At 36.4% G+C, this 27682-nt stretch overlaps 3 protein-coding genes across 3 annotated transcripts in view; all 3 read left to right on the top strand.

The window, feature by feature from the left end:
• The window catches only part of LOC147645291 (uncharacterized), a 409208-nt gene that overhangs the window by 246281 nt on the left and 135245 nt on the right, over positions 1 to 27682 (top strand). The window contains 1 exon segment of the mRNA XM_086874768.1: positions 143 to 559. Within this exon segment, the coding sequence (XP_086730894.1) occupies positions 143 to 559 (417 nt within the window).
• Positions 1 to 27682, top strand: part of LOC111922621 (uncharacterized) — an 813543-nt gene that overhangs the window by 235344 nt on the left and 550517 nt on the right. The window lies entirely within an intron of this gene.
• Positions 1235 to 27682, top strand: part of LOC147645303 (serine/threonine-protein kinase pim-1-like) — a 48404-nt gene continuing 21956 nt past the window's right edge. Inside the window, exon 1 of the mRNA XM_086874733.1 lies at positions 1235 to 1249. Coding sequence (XP_086730859.1) covers positions 1235 to 1249 — 15 coding nt within the window. The remainder of the gene's footprint in view (positions 1250 to 27682) is intronic.

Genomic DNA, 27682 nt, shown 5'->3' on the forward strand with positions numbered 1-27682 from the left:
CTGAGGAGGAAAGACCCACCCTGTGCCGGGAAGGCGGCCGGAGATCCAGCCAGGGCTCTGAGCTGGTGGTCCATGAGCAGCTTCAGGATGGGGAGAAGCTCTACAAGTGCTTGGAGTGTGGGAAGAACTTCAGACAGAGCAACAAACTGATCCGCCACCAGATGATCCACACTGGGAAATGGCCCTACGAGTGTGGGGAATGTGGGAAGGGCTTCAGCTTCAGCTCCCAACTCATCATCCACCAGATGATCCACACTGGGGAGAGGCCCTATGAGTGTCCCGAGTGTGGGAAGAGGTTTCGGATCAGCTCCCATCTCCTCAGGCACCAGCGGATTCACACGGATGAGAGGCCCTTCCGCTGCCCTGACTGTGGGGAGGGCTTCAAGCACAACTGCACCCTCATCAGGCACCAGCGCATCCACACTGGGGAGAGGCCCTATGAGTGTGGGGAATGTGGGAAGAGCTTCAGCCAGAGGTCCCACCTGACCATCCACCAGAGGATCCACACTAGGGAACGTCCCTATGAGTGTGGGGAATGTGGGATGACCTTCAGCCGGAGGTCCCAGCTGATCATCCATCAGATGATCCACACTGGGGAGAGGCCCTACGAGTGTCCCGAGTGCAGGAAGAGGTTTCAGACCAGCTCTGATCTCCTCCTGCACCAGCGGATTCACATGGATGAGACGCCCTTCCGCTGCCCTGACTGTGGGGAGGGCTTCAAGCACAGCTGCACCCTCATCAGGCATCGGCGCATCCACACTGGGGAGAGGCCCTATGAGTATCCCCAGTGTGGGAAGAGCTTCTCCAGGAGCTCTACCTTGACCAGACACCAGCAGAGGCACCGGTAAGGGAAGCCCTGTGAGTGCCCCAAGTGCAGGAAGAGCTTCGTGCGCTTCCCTGGCTCCATCCCCCATCAGAGGACCCACGTTGGGCAGAGCCCTGATCACCCACGTTCCCAGTGATCTGTGTTGGGAAGACACTGGGCTGGTGGTCATTTTATTTTGGTTCTATCTTTTGATTCATCTTCATCCCTTTAAAACAGATAAAATTGGAATAAAAGTCTACAAATTCATCAAAGGCATCTAAAACCTCACATTTACCGGTGCTTCAGGGGAATCTGGGATTCAGGGAGCGTCGCTGTCGGACACGAAATAAGTCACACGGACACAGCTCAAGAGATGATGAAGAAGAAGTGAACTTTATTTCTTCTCTCACAAGTTATAGCTTTCTGACCATGGCCAGGGATTGGGTAGTCAGGATAGCCCCTTTCTAACCACACTGGCCATAAGACATGTCCATCAAGAGACGTCTAACAGAAGGAATGCACAAGTATCTATGTTTATAGTTTCTATCCTGGGAAAATTCTTTAGAAACTATGTCAACAAGCTCCGAAGCTGAGTTTTCAGGGCGACAAGGGATGTACATGGGAGGGTTTTGGAGGCATTTGGTGTAGTTGTCTCCATTTCTTGGCACTCAAGGAGATGAGAGAGTTCGATCTATCACCTTGAAACCACTCAGTGCCATTGAAATCTTCTCAATCCCACACCAAAATTACTGCATTCCACAGCCCCTCAGCATGTGATGCCTTAAGTTTTAGCTTTCCTATTTTTCATATTCTGCACTGCCTAGGTTTGTAGTTTTGAACTTCCTATTAAGTGTTAGTGAGCTCTCTTCACAGAGTAGGTAGACAAAACAATTCCTTTTCTAGCTTGATACCAAGGACAGTCATAAGAAGTTTCAGGCCCAAAAGCATGAACAAGGGTGGACTGAAGAGAGAAAACAAGAAGGATGGGACTTCATCATCTGAAGCTGTCACTGCACAATGAGCCCCAATATCCAGATGGACCTAAACTTCTAAAAATGTATGACCTCATGATGAGTTGTCCATTTTTGTGGCCATTTTTGGTCAGTCCTGGGTGTAGCCCTGTCCAGGCTCTTGTACTGCCCTAGTTGTATCCTTTAAGGCCTTTTAATAAACTTTATTCTTAACTCTGTCCAGCCTCTGTTCTAGGTCAGCCTTCTGAAGGCATCAGGTGGAATGGGGTTGGAAGGGGACTGGGTGAAGTGGGATGGAAATCAGGAGGGGTGAGATGGGCATTGGGTGGGGCAGGATGGGTGGGATGGGGATTGGTGTAACTTTTCTCTTTTTGCTTCTTTTGGGCTGAATTTTTTGTGGATATAACTTTTCTCTAGTCTCTCAGCCTCCTTTGGGCTGAATTCCTCTGGGATCCTCCCTCATGGGGAGTCCCACTTATCTCAGTCCTTAACATTCGAAGAAAACTCCCGGGCTCATTAGATTCTGGTTTCTGGTGTTTATTGAAGGATCCTTACAAAAACCTGGCAGGTCTATCCAGACGAGCTGCACAAGCTTAAATCACCACAGCCTGGCTCATCTCGTTCTAATGATACAAAATGGCCCCGAACCACGCGGTCTTTTCACCTTTATACCAATTTTTACCCTATTAACTACAGACACGTGTATTGTTATTATATCTCAACAAATCGGTTTTCTAGATCTACTCATGTAATTAAACGTGCGACTAACTCTAAACCAATCATTCTTTGTGCTTCTAAAAACTGCAGAAGCATGGAGAAGAAGGAAGAAGAAGGATTAAAAACTACACCTTTTTTCTTTCATCTTTACTCCACGTGTGAAACCCTCTAAAAATCTATATTTTCACCTCAGTGTTAAATGAAACATTTTTCTACTTTCTATCATATTTCTTACAAACCCTGGCTTGCTCAGGGATATTTGGAAGCCTTTCTGTCAATATTATATATGATTCATATATTCTTTAAATAATTGAATAGACAGAGAAATGTCCCTGCATTTCTAGACACCTACACGTTTCATCAAAATCCCACAAAATTCCACAAAAATCCCACAAAATTCCATAAACATCCCACAAAATTCCCTAAATCTTCTCAAAACCCTACCGTATTCCAGAAACATCCCACCAGAGCTCTACAAAATTCCACAATATCAAGAAAAATCCGTCAAAATTTTTCAAGTCTCCACAAAATCCCATAAAATTCTGGAAAAAAATCCCACCAAAATGCAAAAATATTCTCAAAACCCTACCAAATTCCAGAAAAATCCCACAAAATCTCCACAAATTTCCACAAAATCTAAGAAAATACCTCAAAATCCTTCATGTCTCCAAAAAATCCCTTAAATTTCCAAAAACTCCTACAAAATCTCCACAATATCCTGCAAAATTCAAGAAAAATACCACAAAATTCATTAAACGTTCTCAAAACCCCACCAAATTCCAGAAACATCCCACAATATCCCCACAAATATCCACAAAATCAAAAAAAATACCTCAAAATCCTTCATGACTCCTCAAAATCCCACAAAATAACAGAAAATTCCGCAACAGTTCAAAAAAATCCCACAAAATTCCAGAAACATCCTACCAAATCTCCACAAAATTCCACAAAAATCTAAGAAAAATCCCTCACAATTCTTCAAGTCTCTTCAAAATCCCTCAAGATTCTACAAACATCCCACAAAATCACCCCAATATCCTACAAAATTCAAGAAAAATCCCAAGAAATTGCAGAAAAATCCCATGCAATTCCCTAAATGTTCTGAAAACCCCACCAAATTCTAGGAACACCCCACTAAATCTCCACAAAATTCCACAAAATCTGAGAAAAATCCCTCAAAATTCTTCATGTCTTCTCAAAATCCCTCAAGATTCCAGAAAAAAATCTCACAAAATTCCCTAAATCATCCCAAAACCCAACTAAATTCCAGAAATATCCCAACAAATCTCAACAAAATTCCAAAGAAGCTAAGAAAAATCCCTCATAATTATTCAAGTCTCCTCAAAATCCCTCAAAATTCCACAAAACTCCCACAAAATCTCCTCAATATCCAACAAAATTCAAGAAAAATCCCATGAAATTGCAGAAAAATCCCATACAATTCCCTAAATGTTCTCAAAACCCGACCAAATTCCAGAAACATCCCACGAAATACCCACACATTTCCACAAAATCTAAGAAAATACCTCAAAATCCTTCATGTCTCCTCAAAATCTCTCAAGATTCCACAAAACTCCCACAAAATCTCCTAAATATCCTACAAAAATTCAAGAAAACACTCACAAAATCTCAGAAAAATCCCACACAACTCCCTAAATGTTCCCAAACCCCACCAAATTCCAGAAACATCCTACCAAATCTCCACAAAATTCCACAAAATCTAAGACAAATCCCTCACAATTCTTCAAGTCTCCCCAAAATCCCACCAAATTCCAGAAAAAACTCCAACACAATTGCAGAAAGATTCTCAAAACCCCACCAAATTCCAGAAACATCTCACAATATCCCCACTAATTTCCACAAAATCTAAGAAAACACCTCAAAATCCTTCATGTCTCCTGAAAATCCCTCAAATTTCCACAAAACTCCTACAAAATCTCCACAATATCCTGCAAAATTCAAGAAAAATCCCAGAAAATTCATTAAATGTTCTCAAAACCCCACCAAATTCCAGAAACATCCCACCATATCCACAAAATTCCACAAAATCTAAGAAAAATCCCTAACAATTCTTCAAGTCTCCTCAAAATCACACCAAGTTTCCAGAAAAAACTCCAACAAAATTGCAGAAAGCTTCTTAAAAACCTACCCAATTCCAGAAACATCCCACAAAATCCCCACACATTTCCACAAAACCAAAGAAACCTCAAAATCCTTCATGTCTCCTCAAAATCTTCCAAAATTCCACAAAACTCCCACAAAATCTCCTCAATATGCTACAAAATTCAAGAAAAATCCCACAAAATTGCAGAAAATTCCCTCAGAATTCCCTAAATGTTCTCAAAACCCCAGCAAAGCTCCAGAAACATCCCACAAAATCCCCACAAATATCCACAAAATCTAAAATAATCCCTCAAAATTCTTCATGTCTCCTCAAACTCCCACAAAATACCAGAAAATTCCACAACAGTACAAAAAAATCCCACAAAATTGCAGAAACATCCCACGAAATCCCCACACATTTTTACAAAATCTAAGAAAATCCATAACCATTCTTCAAGTCTCCTCAAAATCACACCAAGTTTCCAGAAAAAACTCCAACAAAATTGCAGAAAGCTTCTTAAAAACCTACCAAATTCCAGAAATATCCCACAAAATCCCCAAACATTTCCACAAAATCTAAGAAAATTCCTCAAAATCCTTCATGTCTCCTCAAAATCCCTCAAAATTCCACAAAACTAACAACAAAATCAACCCAATATCATTTAAAATCTAAGAAAAATCCCACCAAATTGCAGAAAAATCCCATAAAATTCCCTAAATGTTCTCAAAACCTCACCAAATTCCAGAAATATCCCACAAAACCCCCACAAATTTCCAAAAAATCTAAGAAAAATCCCCCACAATTCTTCATGTCTCCTCAAAATCCCTCAAAATTCCACAAAACTCCCACAAAATCACCCCAATATTCCACAAAATTCAAGAAAAATCCCAAGAAATTGCAGAAAAATCCGCAACAGTACAAAAAAATTCCACAAAATTCCAGAAACATCCTACCAAATCTCCAGAAAATTCCACAAAATCTAAGAAAATCCCTGACCATTCTTCACGTCTCCTCAAAATCACACCAAGTTTCCAGAAAAAACTCCCAACAGAATTGCAGAAAGCTTCTTAAAAACCTACCAAATTCCAGAAACATCCCACAAAACCCCCACAAATTTCCACAAAATCTAAGAAAATACCTCAAAACCCTTCATGTCTCCTCAAAATCCCTCAAAATTCCACAAAACTCCCACAAAATTTCCCCAATATACTACAAAATTCAAGAAAAATCCCATCAAATTGCAGAAAAATCCCACACAATTCCCTAAATGTTCTCAAAACCCCACCAAATTCCAGAAACATCCCACAATATCATCACAAATTTCCACAAAATCTAAGAAAAATCCCTCACAATTCTTCAAGTCGCTACAAAATACCCTAAGATTCTACAAAAATCCCACAAATCACCCCATTATGCTACAAAATTCAAGAAAAATCCCACCAAATTGCAGAAAACTCCCATACAATTCCCTAAATGTTCTGAAAACCCCACCAAATTCCAGAAACATAATACAATATCCCCACAAATTTCCACAAAATCGAAAAAAATACTTCAAAATTCTTCATGTCTCCTCAAAATCCTACAAAATAACAGAAAATTCCACAACAGTACAAAAAAATCCCACAAAATTCCAGAAACATCCTACCAAATCTCCACAAAATCTAAGAAAAATCCCTCACAATTCTACAAGTCTCCTCAAAATCACACCGAAGTCCAGAAAAATCTAAAAAAAATCCCTACATCTTCCCAAAACCCCACCAAATTCCAGAAATATCCCACGAAATCCCCACACATTCGCACAAAACCTAAGAAAATACCTCAAAATCCTTCATGTCTCCTCAAAATCTCTCAAGATTCCACAAAACTCCCACAAAATCTCCTAAATATCCTACAAAAATTCAAGAAAACTCTCACAAAATCTCAGAAAAATCCCACACAACTCCCTAAATGTTCCCAAACCCCACCAAATTCCAGAAACATCCTACCAAATCTCCACAAAATTCCACAAAATCTAAGACAAATCCCTCACAATTCTTCAAGTCTCCCCAAAATCCCACCAAATTCCAGAAAAAACTCCAACACAATTGCAGAAAGATTCTCAAAACCCCACCAAATTCCAGAAACATCTCACAATATCCCCACTAATTTCCACAAAATCTAAGAAAACACCTCAAAATCCTTCATGTCTCCTGAAAATCCCTCAAATTTCCACAAAACTCCTACAAAATCTCCACAATATCCTGCAAAATTCAAAAAAATCCCAGAAAATTCATTAAATGTTCTCAAAACCCCACCAAATTCCAGAAACAGCCCACAATATCCAAAAAATTCCACAAAATCTAAGAAAAATTCCTCACAATTCTTCGGGTCTCCGCAAAATCCCACCAAATTCCAGAAAAAAACTCCAACACAATTGCAGAAAGATTCTCAAAACCCTACCAAATTCCAGAAATATCCCACAATATCCACACTAATTTCCACAAAATCTAAGAAAACACCTCAAAACCCTTCATGTCTCCAGAAAATCCCTTAAATTTCCACAAAACACCTACAAAATCTCAACAATATCCTGCAAAATTCAAAAACATCCCACAAAATTCGTTAAATGTTCTCAAAACCCCACCAAATTCCAGAAACATCCCACAATATCCCCACACATTTCCACAAAATCTAAGAAAATACCTCAAAATTCTTCATGTCTCCTCAAAATCCCACAAAATAACAGAAAATTCCACAGCAATCCAAAAAAATCCCACAAAATTCCAGAAACATCCTACCAAATCTCCACAAAATTCCACAAAATCTAAGAAAAATCCCTCACAATTCTTCAAGTCGCTACAAAATCCCCCATGATTTCACAAAAATCCCACAAAATCACCCCAATATCCTACAAAATACAAGAAAAATCCCACCAAATTGCAGAAAAATCCCATACAATTCCCTAAATGTGTTGAAAACCCCACCAAATTCCAAAAACATTCCACAATATCCGCACTAATTTCCACAAAATCTAAGAAAATACCTCAAAATCCTTCATGTCTCCAGAAAATCCCTTAAATTTCCACAAAACTCCTACAACATCTCCACAATATCCTGCAAAATTCAAGAAAAATACCACAAAATTCATTAAATGTTCTCAAACCCCCACCAAATTCCAGAAACATCCCACAATACCCCCACAAATTTCCACAAAATCTAAGAAAATACCTCAAAACCCTTCATGTCTCCTCAAAATCCCTCAAAATTCCACAAAACTCCCACAAAATCTCCCCAATATACTACAAAATGCAAGAAAAATCCCACCAAATTGCAGAAAAATCCCATACAATTCCCTAAATGTTCTCAAACCCCCACCAAATTCCAGAAACATCCCACAATATCCCCACACATTTCCACAAAATCTAAGAAAATACCTCAAAATTCTTCATGTCTCCTCAAAATCCCACAAAATACCAGAAAATTCTACAACAGTACAAAGCAATCCCACAAAATTCCAGAAACATCCTACCAAATCTCCACAAAATTCCACAAAAATCTAAGAAAAATCCCTCACAATTCTTCAAGTCTCTTCAAAATCCCTCAAGATTCTACAAAAATCCCACAAAATCACCCCAATATTCCACAAAATTCAAGAAAAATCCCAAGAAATTGCAGAAAAATCCCACACAATTCCCTAAATGTTCTGAAAACCCCACCAAAACTCTAGAAACATTGCACAAAATCCCCACAAATTTCCACAAAATCTAAGAAAAATCCCTCACAATTCTTCAAGTCTCTTCAAAATCCCTCAAGATTCTAAAAAAATCCCACAAAATCACCCCAATATGCTACAAAATTCAAGAAAAATCCCACCAAATTGCAGAAAACTCCCATACAATTCCCTAAATGTTCTCAAAACCCAACCAAATTCCAGAAACATCCCACGAAATCCCCACACATTTCCACAAAATCTAAGAAAATACCTCAAAATCCTTCATGTCTCCTCAAAATCTCTCAAGATTCCACAAAACTCCCACAAAATCTCCTAAATATCCTACAAAAATTCAAGAAAAATCCCACAAAATCGCAGAAAAATCCCACACAATTCCCTAAATGTTCTCAAAACCCCAGCAAAGCTTCAGAAACATCCCACAAAATCCCCACAAATATCCACAAAAATCTAAAATAATCCCTCAAAATCCTTCATGTCTCCTCAAAATCCCACAAAATACCAGAAAATTCCGCAACAGTACAAAAAAATTCCACAAAATTCCAGAAACATCCTACCAAATCTCCAGAAAATTCCACAAAATCTAAGAAAATCCCTGACCATTCTTCACGTCTCCTCAAAATCACACCAAGTTTCCAGAAAAAACTCCCAACAGAATTGCAGAAAGCTTCTTAAAAACCTACCAAATTCCAGAAATATCCCACAAAACCCCCACAAATTTCCACAAAATCTAAGAAAATACCTCAAAACCCTTCATGTCTCCTCAAAATCCCTCAAAATTCCACAAAACTCCCACAAAATTTCCCCAATATACTACAAAATTCAAGAAAAATCCCATCAAATTACAGAAAAATCCCACACAATTCCCTAAATGTTCTCAAACCCCCACCAAATTCCAGAAACATCCCACAATATCATCACAAATTTCCACAAAATCTAAGAAAAATCCCTCACAATTCTTCAAGTCGCTACAAAATACCCTAAGATTCTACAAAAATCCCACAAATCACCCCATTATGCTACAAAATTCAAGAAAAATCCCACCAAATTGCAGAAAACTCCCATACAATTCCCTAAATGTTCTGAAAACCCCACCAAATTCCAGAAACATAATACAATATCCCCACAAATTTCCATAAAATCGAAAAAAATACTTCAAAATTCTTCATGTCTCCTCAAAATCCTACAAAATAACAGAAAATTCCACAACAGTACAAAAAAATCCCACAAAATTCCAGAAACATCCTACCAAATCTCCACAAAATCTAAGAAAAATCCCTCACAATTCTACAAGTCTCCTCAAAATCACACCGAAGTCCAGAAAAATCTAAAAAAAATCCCTACATCTTCCCAAAACCCCACCAAATTCCAGAAATATCCCACGAAATCCCCACACATTCGCACAAAACCTAAGAAAATACCTCAAAATCCTTCATGTCTCCTCAAAATCTCTCAAGATTCCACAAAACTCCCACAAAATCTCCTAAATATCCTACAAAAATTCAAGAAAACTCTCACAAAATCTCAGAAAAATCCCACACAACTCCCTAAATGTTCCCAAACCCCACCAAATTCCAGAAACATCCTACCAAATCTCCACAAAATTCCACAAAATCTAAGACAAATCCCTCACAATTCTTCAAGTCTCCCCAAAATCCCACAAAATTCCAGAAAAAACTCCAACACAATTGCAGAAAGATTCTCAAAACCCCACCAAATTCCAGAAACATCTCACAATATCCCCACTAATTTCCACAAAATCTAAGAAAACACCTCAAAATCCTTCATGTCTCCTGAAAATCCCTCAAATTTCCACAAAACTCCTACAAAATCTCCACAATATCCTGCAAAATTCAAGAAAAATCCCAGAAAATTCATTAAATGTTCTCAAAACCCCACCAAATTCCAGAAACAGCCCACAATATCCAAAAAATTCCACAAAATCTAAGAAAAATTCCTCACAATTCTTCGGGTCTCCGCAAAATCCCACCAAATTCCAGAAAAAAACTCCAACACAATTGCAGAAAGATTCTCAAAACCCTACCAAATTCCAGAAATATCCCACAATATCCACACTAATTTCCACAAAATCTAAGAAAACACCTCAAAATCCTTCATGTCTCCAGAAAATCCCTTAAATTTCCACAAAACTCCTACAAAATCTCCACAATATCCTGCAAAATTCAAGAAAAATCCCACAAAATTCATTAAATGTTCTCAAAACCCCACCAAATTCCGGAAACATCCCACAATATCCCCACAAATTTCCACAAAATCAAAAAAAATACCTCAAAATCCTTCATGTCACCTCAAAATCCCACAAAATACCAGAAAATTCCACAACAGTACAAAAAAAATCCACAAATTTCCAGAAACATCCTATCAAATCTCAACAAAATTTCACAAAATCTAAGAAAATCCCTAACCATTCTTCAAGTCTCCTCAAAATCACACCAATTTTCCTGAAAAAACTCCAACAAAATTGCTAAAGCTTCTTAAAAACCTACCAAATTCCAGAAATATCCCACAAAATCCCCAAACATTTCCACAAAATCTAAGAAAATTCCTCAAAATACTTCATGTCTCCTCAAAATCCCTCAAAATTCCACAAAACTCCCACAAAATCACCCCAATATCCTACAAAATCTAAGAAAAATCCCACCAAATTGCAGAAAAATCCCATACAATTCCCTAAATGTTCTCAAAACCTCACCAAATTCCAGAAACATCCCACAATATCCCCACACATTTCCACAAAATCTAAGAAAATACCTCAAAATTCTTCATGTCTCCTCAAAATCCCACAAAATAACAGACAATTCCACAACAATCCAAAAAAATCCCACAAAATTCCAGAAACATCCTACCAAATCTCCACAAAATTCCACAAAATCTAAGAAAAATCCCTCACAATTCTTCAAGTCTCCTCAAAATCCCTCAAGATTCCAGAAAAAAATCTCAAAAAATTCCCTAAATCTTCCCAAAACCCAACTAAATTCCAGAAATATCCCAACAAATCTCAACAAAATTCCAAAGAAGCTAAGAAAAATCCCTCATAATTATTCAAGTCTCCACAAAATCCCTCAAAATTCCACAAAACTCCCACAAAATCTCCTCAATATCCAACAAAATTCAAGAAAAATCCCACGAAATTGCAGAAAAATACCACACAATTCCCTAAATGTTCTCAAAACCCCACCAAAATTCTAGAAACATTGCACAAAATCCCCACAAATTTCCACAAAATCTAAGAAAAATCCCTCACAATTCTTCAAGTCGCTACAAAATCCCTCAAGATTCTAAAAAAATCCCACAAAATCACACCAATATGCTACAAAATTCAAGAAAAATCCCACCAAATTGCAGAAAACTCCCATACAATTCCCTAAATGTTCTGAAAACCCCACCAAATTCCAGAAACATCATACAATATCCCCATAAATTTCCACAAAATCGAAAAAAATACTTCAAAATTCTTCATGTCTCCTCAAAATCCCACAAAATAACAGAAAATTCCACAACAGTACAAAAAAATCCCACAAAATTCCAGAAACATCCTACCAAATCTCCACAAAATCTAAGAAAAATCCCTCACAATTCTACAAGTCTCCTCAAAATCACACCGAAGTCCAGAAAAATCTAAAAAAATCCCTACATCTTCCCAAAACCCCACCAAATTCCAGAAATATCCCACGAAATCCCCCACACATTTCCACAAAATCTAAGAAAATACCTCAAAATCCTTCATGTCTCCTCAAAATCTCTCAGGATTCCACAAAACTCCCACAAAATCTCCTAAATATCCTACAAAAATTCAAGAAAAATCCCACAAAATCTCAGAAAAATCCCACACAATTCCCTAAATGTTCCCAAACCCCACCAAATTCCAGAAACATCCTACCAAATCTCCACAAAATTCCACAAAATCTAAGACAAATCCCTCACAATTCTTCAAGTCTCCCCAAAATCCCACCAAATTCCAGAAAAAACTCCAACACAATTGCAGAAAGATTCTCAAAACCCCACCAAATTCCAGAAACATCTCACAATATCCCCACTAATTTCCACAAAATCTAAGAAAACACCTCAAAATCCTTCATGTCTCCTGAAAATCCCTCAAATTTCCACAAAACTCCTACAAAATCTCCACAATATCCTGCAAAATTCAAGAAAAATCCCAGAAAATTCATTAAATGTTCTCAAAACCCCACCAAATTCCAGAAACAGCCCACAATATCCACAAAATTCCACAAAATCTAAGAAAAATCCCTAACAATTCTTCAAGTCTCCTCAAAATCACACCAAGTTTCCAGAAAAAACTCCAACAAAATTGCAGAAAGCTTCTTAAAAACCTACCCAATTCCAGAAACATCCCACAAAATCCCCACACATTTCCACAAAACCAAAGAAACCTCAACATCCTTCATGTCTCCTCAAAATCTTTCAAAATTCCACAAAACTCCCACAAAATCTCCTCAATATGCTACAAAATTCAAGAAAAATCCCACCAAATTGCAGAAAAATCCCACACAATTCCCTAAATGTTCTCAAAACCCCAGCAAAGCTCCAGAGACAACCCACAAAATCGCCACAGATTTCCACAAAATCAAAAAAAATCCCTCAAAATTCTTCATGTCTCCTCAAAATCACACAAAATAACAGAAAATTCCACAACAGTACAAAAAAATCCCACAAAATTCCAGAAACATCCCACGAAATCCCCACACATTTTTACAAAATCTAAGAAAAATCCCCCACAATTCTTCAAGTCTCCTCAAAATCCCACCAAATTCCAGAAAAAACTCCAACACAATTGCAGAAAGATTCTCAAAACCCTACCAAATTCCAGTAACATCCCACAATATCCCCACAAATTTCCACAAAATCTAAGAAAATACCTCAAAATCCTTCATGTCTCCAGAAAATCCCTTAAATTTCCACAAAACTCCTACAAAATCTCCACAATATCCTGCAAAATTCAAGAAAAATTCCAAAAATTGAAGAAAAATCCCACAAAATTCATTAAATGTTCTGAAAACCCCACCAAATTCCAGAAATATCCCACAAAATCCCCACACATTCCAAAATTTCCAAAAAATCTAAGAAAAATCCCTCACAATTATTCAAGTCTCCTCAAAATCTTTCAAGATTCCACAAAACTCCCACAAAATCTCCTCAATATCCTACAAAATTCAAGAAAAATCCCACCAAATTGCAGAAAAATCTCATACAATTCCCTAAATGATTTCAAAACCCCACCAAATTCCAGAAACATCCACCAAAATCCCCACAAATTTCCACAAAATCTAAGAAAATACCTCAAAATCCTTCATGTCACCTCAAAATCCCACAAAATAACAGAAAATTCCACAACAGTAAAAAAAAAAATCCCACAAAATTCCAGAAACATCCTACCAAATCTCCACAGAATTCCACAAAAATCTAAGAAAAATTCCTCACAATTCTTCGGGTCTCCACAAAATCCCACCAAATTCCAGAAAAAAACTCCAACACAATTGCAGAAAGATTCTCAAAACCCTACCAAATTCCAGAAATATCCCACAATATCCACACTAATTTCCACAAAATCTAAGAAAACACCTCAAAACCCTTCATGTCTCCAGAAAATACCTTAAATTTCCACAAAACACCTACAAAATCTCAACAATATCCTGCAAAATTCAAGAAAAATCCCACAAAATTCATTAAACGTTCTCAAAACCCCACCAAATTCCAGAAACATCCACCAAAATCCCCACAAATTTCCACAAAATCTAAGAAAATACCTCAAAATCCTTCATGTCACCTCAAAATCCCACAAAATAACAGAAAATTCCACAACAGTAAAAAAAAAAATCCCACAAAATTCCAGAAACATCCTACCAAATCTCCACAGAATTCCAGAAAAATCTAAGAAAAATTCCTCACAATTCTTCGGGTCTCCTCAAAATCCCACCAAATTCCAGAAAAAAACTCCAACACAATTGCAGAAAGATTCTCAAAACCCTACCAAATTCCAGAAATATCCCACAATATCCACACTAATTTCCACAAAATCTAAGAAAACACCTCAAAACCCTTCATGTCTCCAGAAAATCCCTTACATTTCCACAAAACACCTACAAAATCTCAACAATATCCTGCGAAATTCAAAAACATCCCACAAAATTCGTTAAATGTTCTCAAAACCCCACCAAATTCCAGAAACATCCCACAATATCCCCACACATTTCCACAAAATCTAAGAAAATACCTCAAAATTCTTCATGTCTCCTCAAAATCCCACAAAATAACAGAAAATTCCACAGCAATCCAAAAAAATCCCACAAAATTCCAGAAACATCCTACCAAATCTCCACAAAATTCCACAAAATCTAAGAAAAATCCCTCACAGTTCTTCAAGTCGCTACAAAATCCCCCATGATTTCACAAAAATCCCACAAAATCACCCCAATATCCTACAAAATACAAGAAAAATCCCACCAAATTGCAGAAAAATCCCATACAATTCCCTAAATGTGTTGAAAACCCCACCAAATTCCAAAAACATTCCACAATATCCGCACTAATTTCCACAAAATCTAAGAAAATGCCTCAAAATCCTTCATGTCTCCAGAAAATCCCTTAAATTTCCACAAAACTCCTACAAAATCTCCACAATATCCTGCAAAAGTCAGGAAAAATACCACAAAATTCATTAAATGTTCTCAAACCCCCACCAAATTCCAGAAACATCCCACAATACCCCCACAAATTTCCACAAAATCTAAGAAAATACCTCAAAACCCTTCATGTCTCCTCAAAATCCCTCAAAATTCCACAAAACTCCCACAAAATCTCCCCAATATACTACAAAATGCAAGAAAAATCCCACCAAATTGCAGAAAAATCCCATACAATTCCCTAAATGTTCTCAAACCCCCACCAAATTCCAGAAACATCCCACAATATCCCCACACATTTCCACAAAATCTAAGAAAATACCTCAAAATTCTTCATGTCTCCTCAAAATCCCACAAAATACCAGAAAATTCCACAACAGTACAAAAAAATCCCACAAAATTCCAGAAACATCCCACCAAATCTCCACAAAATTCCACAAAATGTAAGAAAAATCCCCCACAATTCTTCAAGTCTCCTCAAAATCCCACCAAATTCCAGAAAAAACTCCAACACAATTGCAGAAAGATTCTCAAAACCCTACCAAATTCCAGTAACATCTCACAATATCCCCACTAATTTCCACAAAATCTAAGAAAACACCTCAAAATCCTTCATGTCTCCAGAAAATCCCTTAAATTTCCACAAAACTCCTACAAAATCTCCACAATATCCTGCAAAATTCAAGAAAAATCCCACAAAATTCATTAAATGTTCTCAAAACCCCACCAAATTCCAGAAACATCCCACAATATCCCCACAAATTTCCACAAAATCAAAAAAAATACCTCAAAATCCTTCATGTCACCTCAAAATCCCACAAAATACCAGAAAATTCCACAACAGTACAAAAAAAATCCACAAATTTCCAGAAACATCCTATCAAATCTCAACAAAATTTCACAAAATCTAAGAAAATCCCTAACCATTCTTCAAGTCTCCTCAAAATCACACCAATTTTCCTGAAAAAACTCCAACAAAATTGCTAAAGCTTCTTAAAAACCTACCAAATTCCAGAAATATCCCACAAAATCCCCAAACATTTCCACAAAATCTAAGAAAATTCCTCAAAATACTTCATGTCTCCTCAAAATCCCTCAAAATTCCACAAAACTCCCACAAAATCACCCCAATATCCTACAAAATCTAAGAAAAATCCCACCAAATTGCAGAAAAATCCCATACAATTCCCTAAATGTTCTCAAAACCTCACCAAATTCCAGAAACATCCACCAAAATCCCCACAAATTTCCACAAAATCTAAGAAAATACCTCAAAATCCTTCATGTCACCTCAAAATCCCACAAAATAACAGAAAATTCCACAACAGTAAAAAAAAAAATCCCACAAAATTCCAGAAACATCCTACCAAATCTCCACAGAATTCCACAAAAATCTAAGAAAAATTCCTCACAATTCTTCGGGTCTCCACAAAATCCCACCAAATTCCAGAAAAAAACTCCAACACAATTGCAGAAAGATTCTCAAAACCCTACCAAATTCCAGAAATATCCCACAATATCCACACTAATTTCCACAAAATCTAAGAAAACACCTCAAAACCCTTCATGTCTCCAGAAAATCCCTTAAATTTCCACAAAACACCTACAAAATTTCCACAATATCCTGCAAAATTCAAGAAAAATCCCACAAAATTCATTAAACGTTCTCAAAACCCCACCAAATTCCAGAAACATCCACCAAAATCCCCACAAATTTCCACAAAATCTAAGAAAATACCTCAAAATCCTTCATGTCACCTCAAAATCCCACAAAATAACAGAAAATTCCACAACAGTAAAAAAAAAAATCCCACAAAATTCCAGAAACATCCTACCAAATCTCCACAGAATTCCAGAAAAATCTAAGAAAAATTCCTCACAATTCTTCGGGTCTCCTCAAAATCCCACCAAATTCCAGAAAAAAACTCCAACACAATTGCAGAAAGATTCTCAAAACCCTACCAAATTCCAGAAATATCCCACAATATCCACACTAATTTCCACAAAATCTAAGAAAACACCTCAAAACCCTTCATGTCTCCAGAAAATCCCTTAAATTTCCACAAAACACCTACAAAATCTCCACAATATCCTGCAAAATTCAAGAAAAATCCCACAAAATTCATTAAACGTTCTCAAAACCCCACCAAATTCCAGAAACATCCTACCAAATCTCCACAAAATTCCACAAAATCTAAGAAAAATCCCTCACAATTCTTCAAGTCTCCTCAAAATCCCTCAAGATTCCAGAAAAAAATCTCAAAAAATTCCCTAAATCTTCCCAAAACCCAACTAAATTCCAGAAATATCCCAACAAATCTCAACAAAATTCCAAAGAAGCTAAGAAAAATCCCTCATAATTATTCAAGTCTCCACAAAATCCCTCAAAATTCCACAAAACTCCCACAAAATCTCCTCAATATCCAACAAAATTCAAGAAAAATCCCACGAAATTGCAGAAAAATACCACACAATTCCCTAAATGTTCTCAAAACCCCACCAAAATTCTAGAAACATTGCACAAAATCCCCACAAATTTCCACAAAATCTAAGAAAAATCCCTCACAATTCTTCAAGTCGCTACAAAATCCCTCAAGATTCTAAAAAAATCCCACAAAATCACACCAATATGCTACAAAATTCAAGAAAAATCCCACCAAATTGCAGAAAACTCCCATACAATTCCCTAAATGTTCTGAAAACCCCACCAAATTCCAGAAACATCATACAATATCCCCATAAATTTCCACAAAATCGAAAAAAATACTTCAAAATTCTTCATGTCTCCTCAAAATCCCACAAAATAACAGAAAATTCCACAACAGTACAAAAAAATCCCACAAAATTCCAGAAACATCCTACCAAATCTCCACAAAATCTAAGAAAAATCCCTCACAATTCTACAAGTCTCCTCAAAATCACACCGAAGTCCAGAAAAATCTAAAAAAATCCCTACATCTTCCCAAAACCCCACCAAATTCCAGAAATATCCCACGAAATCCCCCACACATTTCCACAAAATCTAAGAAAATACCTCAAAATCCTTCATGTCTCCTCAAAATCTCTCAGGATTCCACAAAACTCCCACAAAATCTCCTAAATATCCTACAAAAATTCAAGAAAAATCCCACAAAATCTCAGAAAAATCCCACACAATTCCCTAAATGTTCCCAAACCCCACCAAATTCCAGAAACATCCTACCAAATCTCCACAAAATTCCACAAAATCTAAGACAAATCCCTCACAATTCTTCAAGTCTCCCCAAAATCCCACCAAATTCCAGAAAAAACTCCAACACAATTGCAGAAAGATTCTCAAAACCCCACCAAATTCCAGAAACATCTCACAATATCCCCACTAATTTCCACAAAATCTAAGAAAACACCTCAAAATCCTTCATGTCTCCTGAAAATCCCTCAAATTTCCACAAAACTCCTACAAAATCTCCACAATATCCTGCAAAATTCAAGAAAAATCCCAGAAAATTCATTAAATGTTCTCAAAACCCCACCAAATTCCAGAAACAGCCCACAATATCCACAAAATTCCACAAAATCTAAGAAAAATCCCTAACAATTCTTCAAGTCTCCTCAAAATCACACCAAGTTTCCAGAAAAAACTCCAACAAAATTGCAGAAAGCTTCTTAAAAACCTACCCAATTCCAGAAACATCCCACAAAATCCCCACACATTTCCACAAAACCAAAGAAACCTCAACATCCTTCATGTCTCCTCAAAATCTTTCAAAATTCCACAAAACTCCCACAAAATCTCCTCAATATGCTACAAAATTCAAGAAAAATCCCACCAAATTGCAGAAAAATCCCACACAATTCCCTAAATGTTCTCAAAACCCCAGCAAAGCTCCAGAGACAACCCACAAAATCGCCACAGATTTCCACAAAATCAAAAAAAATCCCTCAAAATTCTTCATGTCTCCTCAAAATCACACAAAATAACAGAAAATTCCACAACAGTACAAAAAAATCCCACAAAATTCCAGAAACATCCCACGAAATCCCCACACATTTTTACAAAATCTAAGAAAAATCCCCCACAATTCTTCAAGTCTCCTCAAAATCCCACCAAATTCCAGAAAAAACTCCAACACAATTGCAGAAAGATTCTCAAAACCCTACCAAATTCCAGTAACATCCCACAATATCCCCACAAATTTCCACAAAATCTAAGAAAATACCTCAAAATCCTTCATGTCTCCAGAAAATCCCTTAAATTTCCACAAAACTCCTACAAAATCTCCACAATATCCTGCAAAATTCAAGAAAAATTCCAAAAATTGAAGAAAAATCCCACAAAATTCATTAAATGTTCTGAAAACCCCACCAAATTCCAGAAATATCCCACAAAATCCCCACACATTCCAAAATTTCCAAAAAATCTAAGAAAAATCCCTCACAATTATTCAAGTCTCCTCAAAATCTTTCAAGATTCCACAAAACTCCCACAAAATCTCCTCAATATCCTACAAAATTCAAGAAAAATCCCACCAAATTGCAGAAAAATCTCATACAATTCCCTAAATGATTTCAAAACCCCACCAAATTCCAGAAACATCCACCAAAATCCCCACAAATTTCCACAAAATCTAAGAAAATACCTCAAAATCCTTCATGTCACCTCAAAATCCCACAAAATAACAGAAAATTCCACAACAGTAAAAAAAAAAATCCCACAAAATTCCAGAAACATCCTACCAAATCTCCACAGAATTCCACAAAAATCTAAGAAAAATTCCTCACAATTCTTCGGGTCTCCACAAAATCCCACCAAATTCCAGAAAAAAACTCCAACACAATTGCAGAAAGATTCTCAAAACCCTACCAAATTCCAGAAATATCCCACAATATCCACACTAATTTCCACAAAATCTAAGAAAACACCTCAAAACCCTTCATGTCTCCAGAAAATACCTTAAATTTCCACAAAACACCTACAAAATCTCAACAATATCCTGCAAAATTCAAGAAAAATCCCACAAAATTCATTAAACGTTCTCAAAACCCCACCAAATTCCAGAAACATCCACCAAAATCCCCACAAATTTCCACAAAATCTAAGAAAATACCTCAAAATCCTTCATGTCACCTCAAAATCCCACAAAATAACAGAAAATTCCACAACAGTAAAAAAAAAAATCCCACAAAATTCCAGAAACATCCTACCAAATCTCCACAGAATTCCAGAAAAATCTAAGAAAAATTCCTCACAATTCTTCGGGTCTCCTCAAAATCCCACCAAATTCCAGAAAAAAACTCCAACACAATTGCAGAAAGATTCTCAAAACCCTACCAAATTCCAGAAATATCCCACAATATCCACACTAATTTCCACAAAATCTAAGAAAACACCTCAAAACCCTTCATGTCTCCAGAAAATCCCTTACATTTCCACAAAACACCTACAAAATCTCAACAATATCCTGCAAAATTCAAAAACATCCCACAAAATTCGTTAAATGTTCTCAAAACCCCACCAAATTCCAGAAACATCCCACAATATCCCCACACATTTCCACAAAATCTAAGAAAATACCTCAAAATTCTTCATGTCTCCTCAAAATCCCACAAAATAACAGAAAATTCCACAGCAATCCAAAAAAATCCCACAAAATTCCAGAAACATCCTACCAAATCTCCACAAAATTCCACAAAATCTAAGAAAAATCCCTCACAGTTCTTCAAGTCGCTACAAAATCCCCCATGATTTCACAAAAATCCCACAAAATCACCCCAATATCCTACAAAATACAAGAAAAATCCCACCAAATTGCAGAAAAATCCCATACAATTCCCTAAATGTGTTGAAAACCCCACCAAATTCCAAAAACATTCCACAATATCCGCACTAATTTCCACAAAATCTAAGAAAATGCCTCAAAATCCTTCATGTCTCCAGAAAATCCCTTAAATTTCCACAAAACTCCTACAAAATCTCCACAATATCCTGCAAAAGTCAGGAAAAATACCACAAAATTCATTAAATGTTCTCAAACCCCCACCAAATTCCAGAAACATCCCACAATACCCCCACAAATTTCCACAAAATCTAAGAAAATACCTCAAAACCCTTCATGTCTCCTCAAAATCCCTCAAAATTCCACAAAACTCCCACAAAATCTCCCCAATATACTACAAAATGCAAGAAAAATCCCACCAAATTGCAGAAAAATCCCATACAATTCCCTAAATGTTCTCAAACCCCCACCAAATTCCAGAAACATCCCACAATATCCCCACACATTTCCACAAAATCTAAGAAAATACCTCAAAATTCTTCATGTCTCCTCAAAATCCCACAAAATACCAGAAAATTCCACAACAGTACAAAAAAATCCCACAAAATTCCAGAAACATCCCACCAAATCTCCACAAAATTCCACAAAATGTAAGAAAAATCCCCCACAATTCTTCAAGTCTCCTCAAAATCCCACCAAATTCCAGAAAAAACTCCAACACAATTGCAGAAAGATTCTCAAAACCCTACCAAATTCCAGTAACATCTCACAATATCCCCACTAATTTCCACAAAATCTAAGAAAACACCTCAAAATCCTTCATGTCTCCAGAAAATCCCTTAAATTTCCACAAAACTCCTACAAAATCTCCACAATATCCTGCAAAATTCAAGAAAAATCCCACAAAATTCATTAAATGTTCTCAAAACCCCACCAAATTCCAGAAACATCCCACAATATCCCCACAAATTTCCACAAAATCAAAAAAAATACCTCAAAATCCTTCATGTCACCTCAAAATCCCACAAAATACCAGAAAATTCCACAACAGTACAAAAAAAATCCACAAATTTCCAGAAACATCCTATCAAATCTCAACAAAATTTCACAAAATCTAAGAAAATCCCTAACCATTCTTCAAGTCTCCTCAAAATCACACCAATTTTCCTGAAAAAACTCCAACAAAATTGCTAAAGCTTCTTAAAAACCTACCAAATTCCAGAAATATCCCACAAAATCCCCAAACATTTCCACAAAATCTAAGAAAATTCCTCAAAATACTTCATGTCTCCTCAAAATCCCTCAAAATTCCACAAAACTCCCACAAAATCACCCCAATATCCTACAAAATCTAAGAAAAATCCCACCAAATTGCAGAAAAATCCCATACAATTCCCTAAATGTTCTCAAAACCTCACCAAATTCCAGAAACATCCACCAAAATCCCCACAAATTTCCACAAAATCTAAGAAAATACCTCAAAATCCTTCATGTCACCTCAAAATCCCACAAAATAACAGAAAATTCCACAACAGTAAAAAAAAAAATCCCACAAAATTCCAGAAACATCCTACCAAATCTCCACAGAATTCCACAAAAATCTAAGAAAAATTCCTCACAATTCTTCGGGTCTCCACAAAATCCCACCAAATTCCAGAAAAAAACTCCAACACAATTGCAGAAAGATTCTCAAAACCCTACCAAATTCCAGAAATATCCCACAATATCCACACTAATTTCCACAAAATCTAAGAAAACACCTCAAAACCCTTCATGTCTCCAGAAAATCCCTTAAATTTCCACAAAACACCTACAAAATTTCCACAATATCCTGCAAAATTCAAGAAAAATCCCACAAAATTCATTAAACGTTCTCAAAACCCCACCAAATTCCAGAAACATCCACCAAAATCCCCACAAATTTCCACAAAATCTAAGAAAATACCTCAAAATCCTTCATGTCACCTCAAAATCCCACAAAATAACAGAAAATTCCACAACAGTAAAAAAAAAAATCCCACAAAATTCCAGAAACATCCTACCAAATCTCCACAGAATTCCAGAAAAATCTAAGAAAAATTCCTCACAATTCTTCGGGTCTCCTCAAAATCCCACCAAATTCCAGAAAAAAACTCCAACACAATTGCAGAAAGATTCTCAAAACCCTACCAAATTCCAGAAATATCCCACAATATCCACACTAATTTCCACAAAATCTAAGAAAACACCTCAAAACCCTTCATGTCTCCAGAAAATCCCTTAAATTTCCACAAAACACCTACAAAATCTCCACAATATCCTGCAAAATTCAAGAAAAATCCCACAAAATTCATTAAACGTTCTCAAAACCCCACCAAATTCCAGAAACATCCACCAAAATCCCCACAAATTTCCACAAAATCTAAGAAAATACCTCAAAATCCTTCATGTCACCTCAAAATCCCACAAAATAACAGAAAATTCCACAACAGTAAAAAAAAAATCCCACAAAATTCCAGAAACATCCTACCAAATCTCCACAAAATTCCACAAAAATCTAAGAAAAATTCCTCACAATTCTTCGGGTCTCCGCAAAATCCCACCAAATTCCAGAAAAAAACTCCAACACAATTGCAGAAAGATTCTCAAAACCCTACCAAATTCCAGAAATATCCCACAATATCCACACTAATTTCCACAAAATCTAAGAAAACACCTCAAAACCCTTCATGTCTCCAGAAAATCCCTTAAATTTCCACAAAACACCTACAAAATCTCAACAATATCCTGCAAAATTCAAAAACATCCCACAAAATTCGTTAAATGTTCTCAAAACCCCACCAAATTCCAGAAACATCCCACAATATCCCCACACATTTCCACAAAATCTAAGAAAATACCTCAAAATTCTTCATGTCTCCTCAAAATCCCACAAAATAACAGAAAATTCCACAGCAATCCAAAAAAATCCCACAAAATTCCAGAAACATCCTACCAAATCTCCACAAAATTCCAGAAAAATCTAAGAAAAATTCCTCACAATTCTTCGGGTCTCCTCAAAATCCCACCAAATTCCAGAAAAAAACTCCAACACAATTGCAGAAAGATTCTCAAAACCCTACCAAATTCCAGAAATATCCCACAATATCCACACTAATTTCCACAAAATCTAAGAAAACACCTCAAAACCCTTCATGTCTCCAGAAAATCCCTTAAATTTCCACAAAACACCTACAAAATCTCAACAATATCCTGCAAAATTCAAAAACATCCCACAAAATTCGTTAAATGTTCTCAAACCCCCACCAAATTCCAGAAACATCCCACAATATCCCCACACATTTCCACAAAATCTAAGAAAATACCTCAAAATTCTTCATGTCTCCTCAAAATCCCACAAAATAACAGAAAATTCCACAGCAATCCAAAAAAATCCCACAAAATTCCAGAAACATCCTACCAAATCTCCACAAAATTCCACAAAATCTAAGAAAAATCCCTCACAGTTCTTCAAGTCGCTACAAAATCCCCCATGATTTCACAAAAATCCCACAAAATCACCCCAATATCCTACAAAATACAAGAAAAATCCCACCAAATTGCAGAAAAATCCCATACAATTCCCTAAATGTGTTGAAAACCCCACCAAATTCCAAAAACATTCCACAATATCCGCACTAATTTCCACAAAATCTAAGAAAATGCCTCAAAATCCTTCATGTCTCCAGAAAATCCCTTAAATTTCCACAAAACTCCTACAAAATCTCCACAATATCCTGCAAAAGTCAGGAAAAATACCACAAAATTCATTAAATGTTCTCAAACCCCCACCAAATTCCAGAAACATCCCACAATACCCCCACAAATTTCCACAAAATCTAAGAAAATACCTCAAAACCCTTCATGTCTCCTCAAAATCCCTCAAAATTCCACAAAACTCCCACAAAATCTCCCCAATATACTACAAAATGCAAGAAAAATCCCACCAAATTGCAGAAAAATCCCATACAATTCCCTAAATGTTCTCAAACCCCCACCAAATTCCAGAAACATCCCACAATATCCCCACACATTTCCACAAAATCTAAGAAAATACCTCAAAATTCTTCATGTCTCCTCAAAATCCCACAAAATACCAGAAAATTCCACAACAGTACAAAAAAATCCCACAAAATTCCAGAAACATCCCACCAAATCTCCACAAAATTCCACAAAATGTAAGAAAAATCCCCCACAATTCTTCAAGTCTCCTCAAAATCCCACCAAATTCCAGAAAAAACTCCAACACAATTGCAGAAAGATTCTCAAAACCCTACCAAATTCCAGTAACATCTCACAATATCCCCACTAATTTCCACAAAATCTAAGAAAACACCTCAAAATCCTTCATGTCTCCAGAAAATCCCTTAAATTTCCACAAAACTCCTACAAAATCTCCACAATATCCTGCAAAATTCAAGAAAAATCCCACAAAATTCATTAAATGTTCTCAAAACCCCACCAAATTCCAGAAACATCCCACAATATCCCCACAAATTTCCACAAAATCAAAAAAAATACCTCAAAATCCTTCATGTCACCTCAAAATCCCACAAAATACCAGAAAATTCCACAACAGTACAAAAAAAATCCACAAATTTCCAGAAACATCCTATCAAATCTCAACAAAATTTCACAAAATCTAAGAAAATCCCTAACCATTCTTCAAGTCTCCTCAAAATCACACCAATTTTCCTGAAAAAACTCCAACAAAATTGCTAAAGCTTCTTAAAAACCTACCAAATTCCAGAAATATCCCACAAAATCCCCAAACATTTCCACAAAATCTAAGAAAATTCCTCAAAATACTTCATGTCTCCTCAAAATCCCTCAAAATTCCACAAAACTCCCACAAAATCACCCCAATATCCTACAAAATCTAAGAAAAATCCCACCAAATTGCAGAAAAATCCCATACAATTCCCTAAATGTTCTCAAAACCTCACCAAATTCCAGAAACATCCCACAATATCCCCACACATTTCCACAAAATCTAAGAAAATACCTCAAAATTCTTCATGTCTCCTCAAAATCCCACAAAATAACAGACAATTCCACAACAATCCAAAAAAATCCCACAAAATTCCATAAACATCCTACCAAATCTCCACAAAATTCCACAAAATCTAAGAAAAATCCCTCACAATTCTTCAAGTCTCCTCAAAATCCCTCAAGATTCCAGAAAAAAATCTCAAAAAATTCCCTAAATCTTCCCAAAACCCAACTAAATTCCAGAAATATCCCAACAAATCTCAACAAAATTCCAAAGAAGCTAAGAAAAATCCCTCATAATTATTCAAGTCTCCACAAAATCCCTCAAAATTCCACAAAACTCCCACAAAATCTCCTCAATATCCAACAAAATTCAAGAAAAATCCCACGAAATTGCAGAAAAATACCACACAATTCCCTAAATGTTCTCAAAACCCCACCAAAATTCTAGAAACATTGCACAAAATCCCCACAAATTTCCACAAAATCTAAGAAAAATCCCTCACAATTCTTCAAGTCGCTACAAAATCCCTCAAGATTCTAAAAAAATCCCACAAAATCACACCAATATGCTACAAAATTCAAGAAAAATCCCACCAAATTGCAGAAAACTCCCATACAATTCCCTAAATGTTCTGAAAACCCCACCAAATTCCAGAAACATCATACAATATCCCCACAAATTTCCACAAAATCGAAAAAAATACTTCAAAATTCTTCATGTCTCCTCAAAATCCCACAAAATAACAGAAAATTCCACAACAGTACAAAAAAATCCCACAAAATTCCAGAAACATCCTACCAAATCTCCACAAAATCTAAGAAAAATCCCTCACAATTCTACAAGTCTCCTCAAAATCACACCGAAGTCCAGAAAAATCTAAAAAAATCCCTACATCTTCCCAAAACCCCACCAAATTCCAGAAATATCCCACGAAATCCCCCACACATTTCCACAAAATCTAAGAAAATACCTCAAAATCCTTCATGTCTCCTCAAAATCTCTCAGGATTCCACAAAACTCCCACAAAATCTCCTAAATATCCTACAAAAATTCAAGAAAAATCCCACAAAATCTCAGAAAAATCCCACACAATTCCCTAAATGTTCCCAAACCCCACCAAATTCCAGAAACATCCTACCAAATCTCCACAAAATTCCACAAAATCTAAGACAAATCCCTCACAATTCTTCAAGTCTCCCCAAAATCCCACCAAATTCCAGAAAAAACTCCAACACAATTGCAGAAAGATTCTCAAAACCCCACCAAATTCCAGAAACATCTCACAATATCCCCACTAATTTCCACAAAATCTAAGAAAACACCTCAAAATCCTTCATGTCTCCTGAAAATCCCTCAAATTTCCACAAAACTCCTACAAAATCTCCACAATATCCTGCAAAATTCAAGAAAAATCCCAGAAAATTCATTAAATGTTCTCAAAACCCCACCAAATTCCAGAAACAGCCCACAATATCCACAAAATTCCACAAAATCTAAGAAAAATCCCTAACAATTCTTCAAGTCTCCTCAAAATCACACCAAGTTTCCAGAAAAAACTCCAACAAAATTGCAGAAAGCTTCTTAAAAACCTACCCAATTCCAGAAACATCCCACAAAATCCCCACACATTTCCACAAAACCAAAGAAACCTCAACATCCTTCATGTCTCCTCAAAATCTTTCAAAATTCCACAAAACTCCCACAAAATCTCCTCAATATGCTACAAAATTCAAGAAAAATCCCACCAAATTGCAGAAAAATCCCACACAATTCCCTAAATGTTCTCAAAACCCCAGCAAAGCTCCAGAGACAACCCACAAAATCGCCACAGATTTCCACAAAATCAAAAAAAATCCCTCAAAATTCTTCATGTCTCCTCAAAATCACACAAAATAACAGAAAATTCCACAACAGTACAAAAAAATCCCACAAAATTCCAGAAAC

Source organism: Cyanistes caeruleus, unplaced genomic scaffold (assembly GCF_971803275.1).
Source record: "Cyanistes caeruleus unplaced genomic scaffold, bCyaCae1.hap1.1 HAP1_SUPER_30, whole genome shotgun sequence".
In the NCBI taxonomy this organism is placed as follows: Eukaryota; Metazoa; Chordata; class Aves; order Passeriformes; family Paridae; genus Cyanistes; species Cyanistes caeruleus.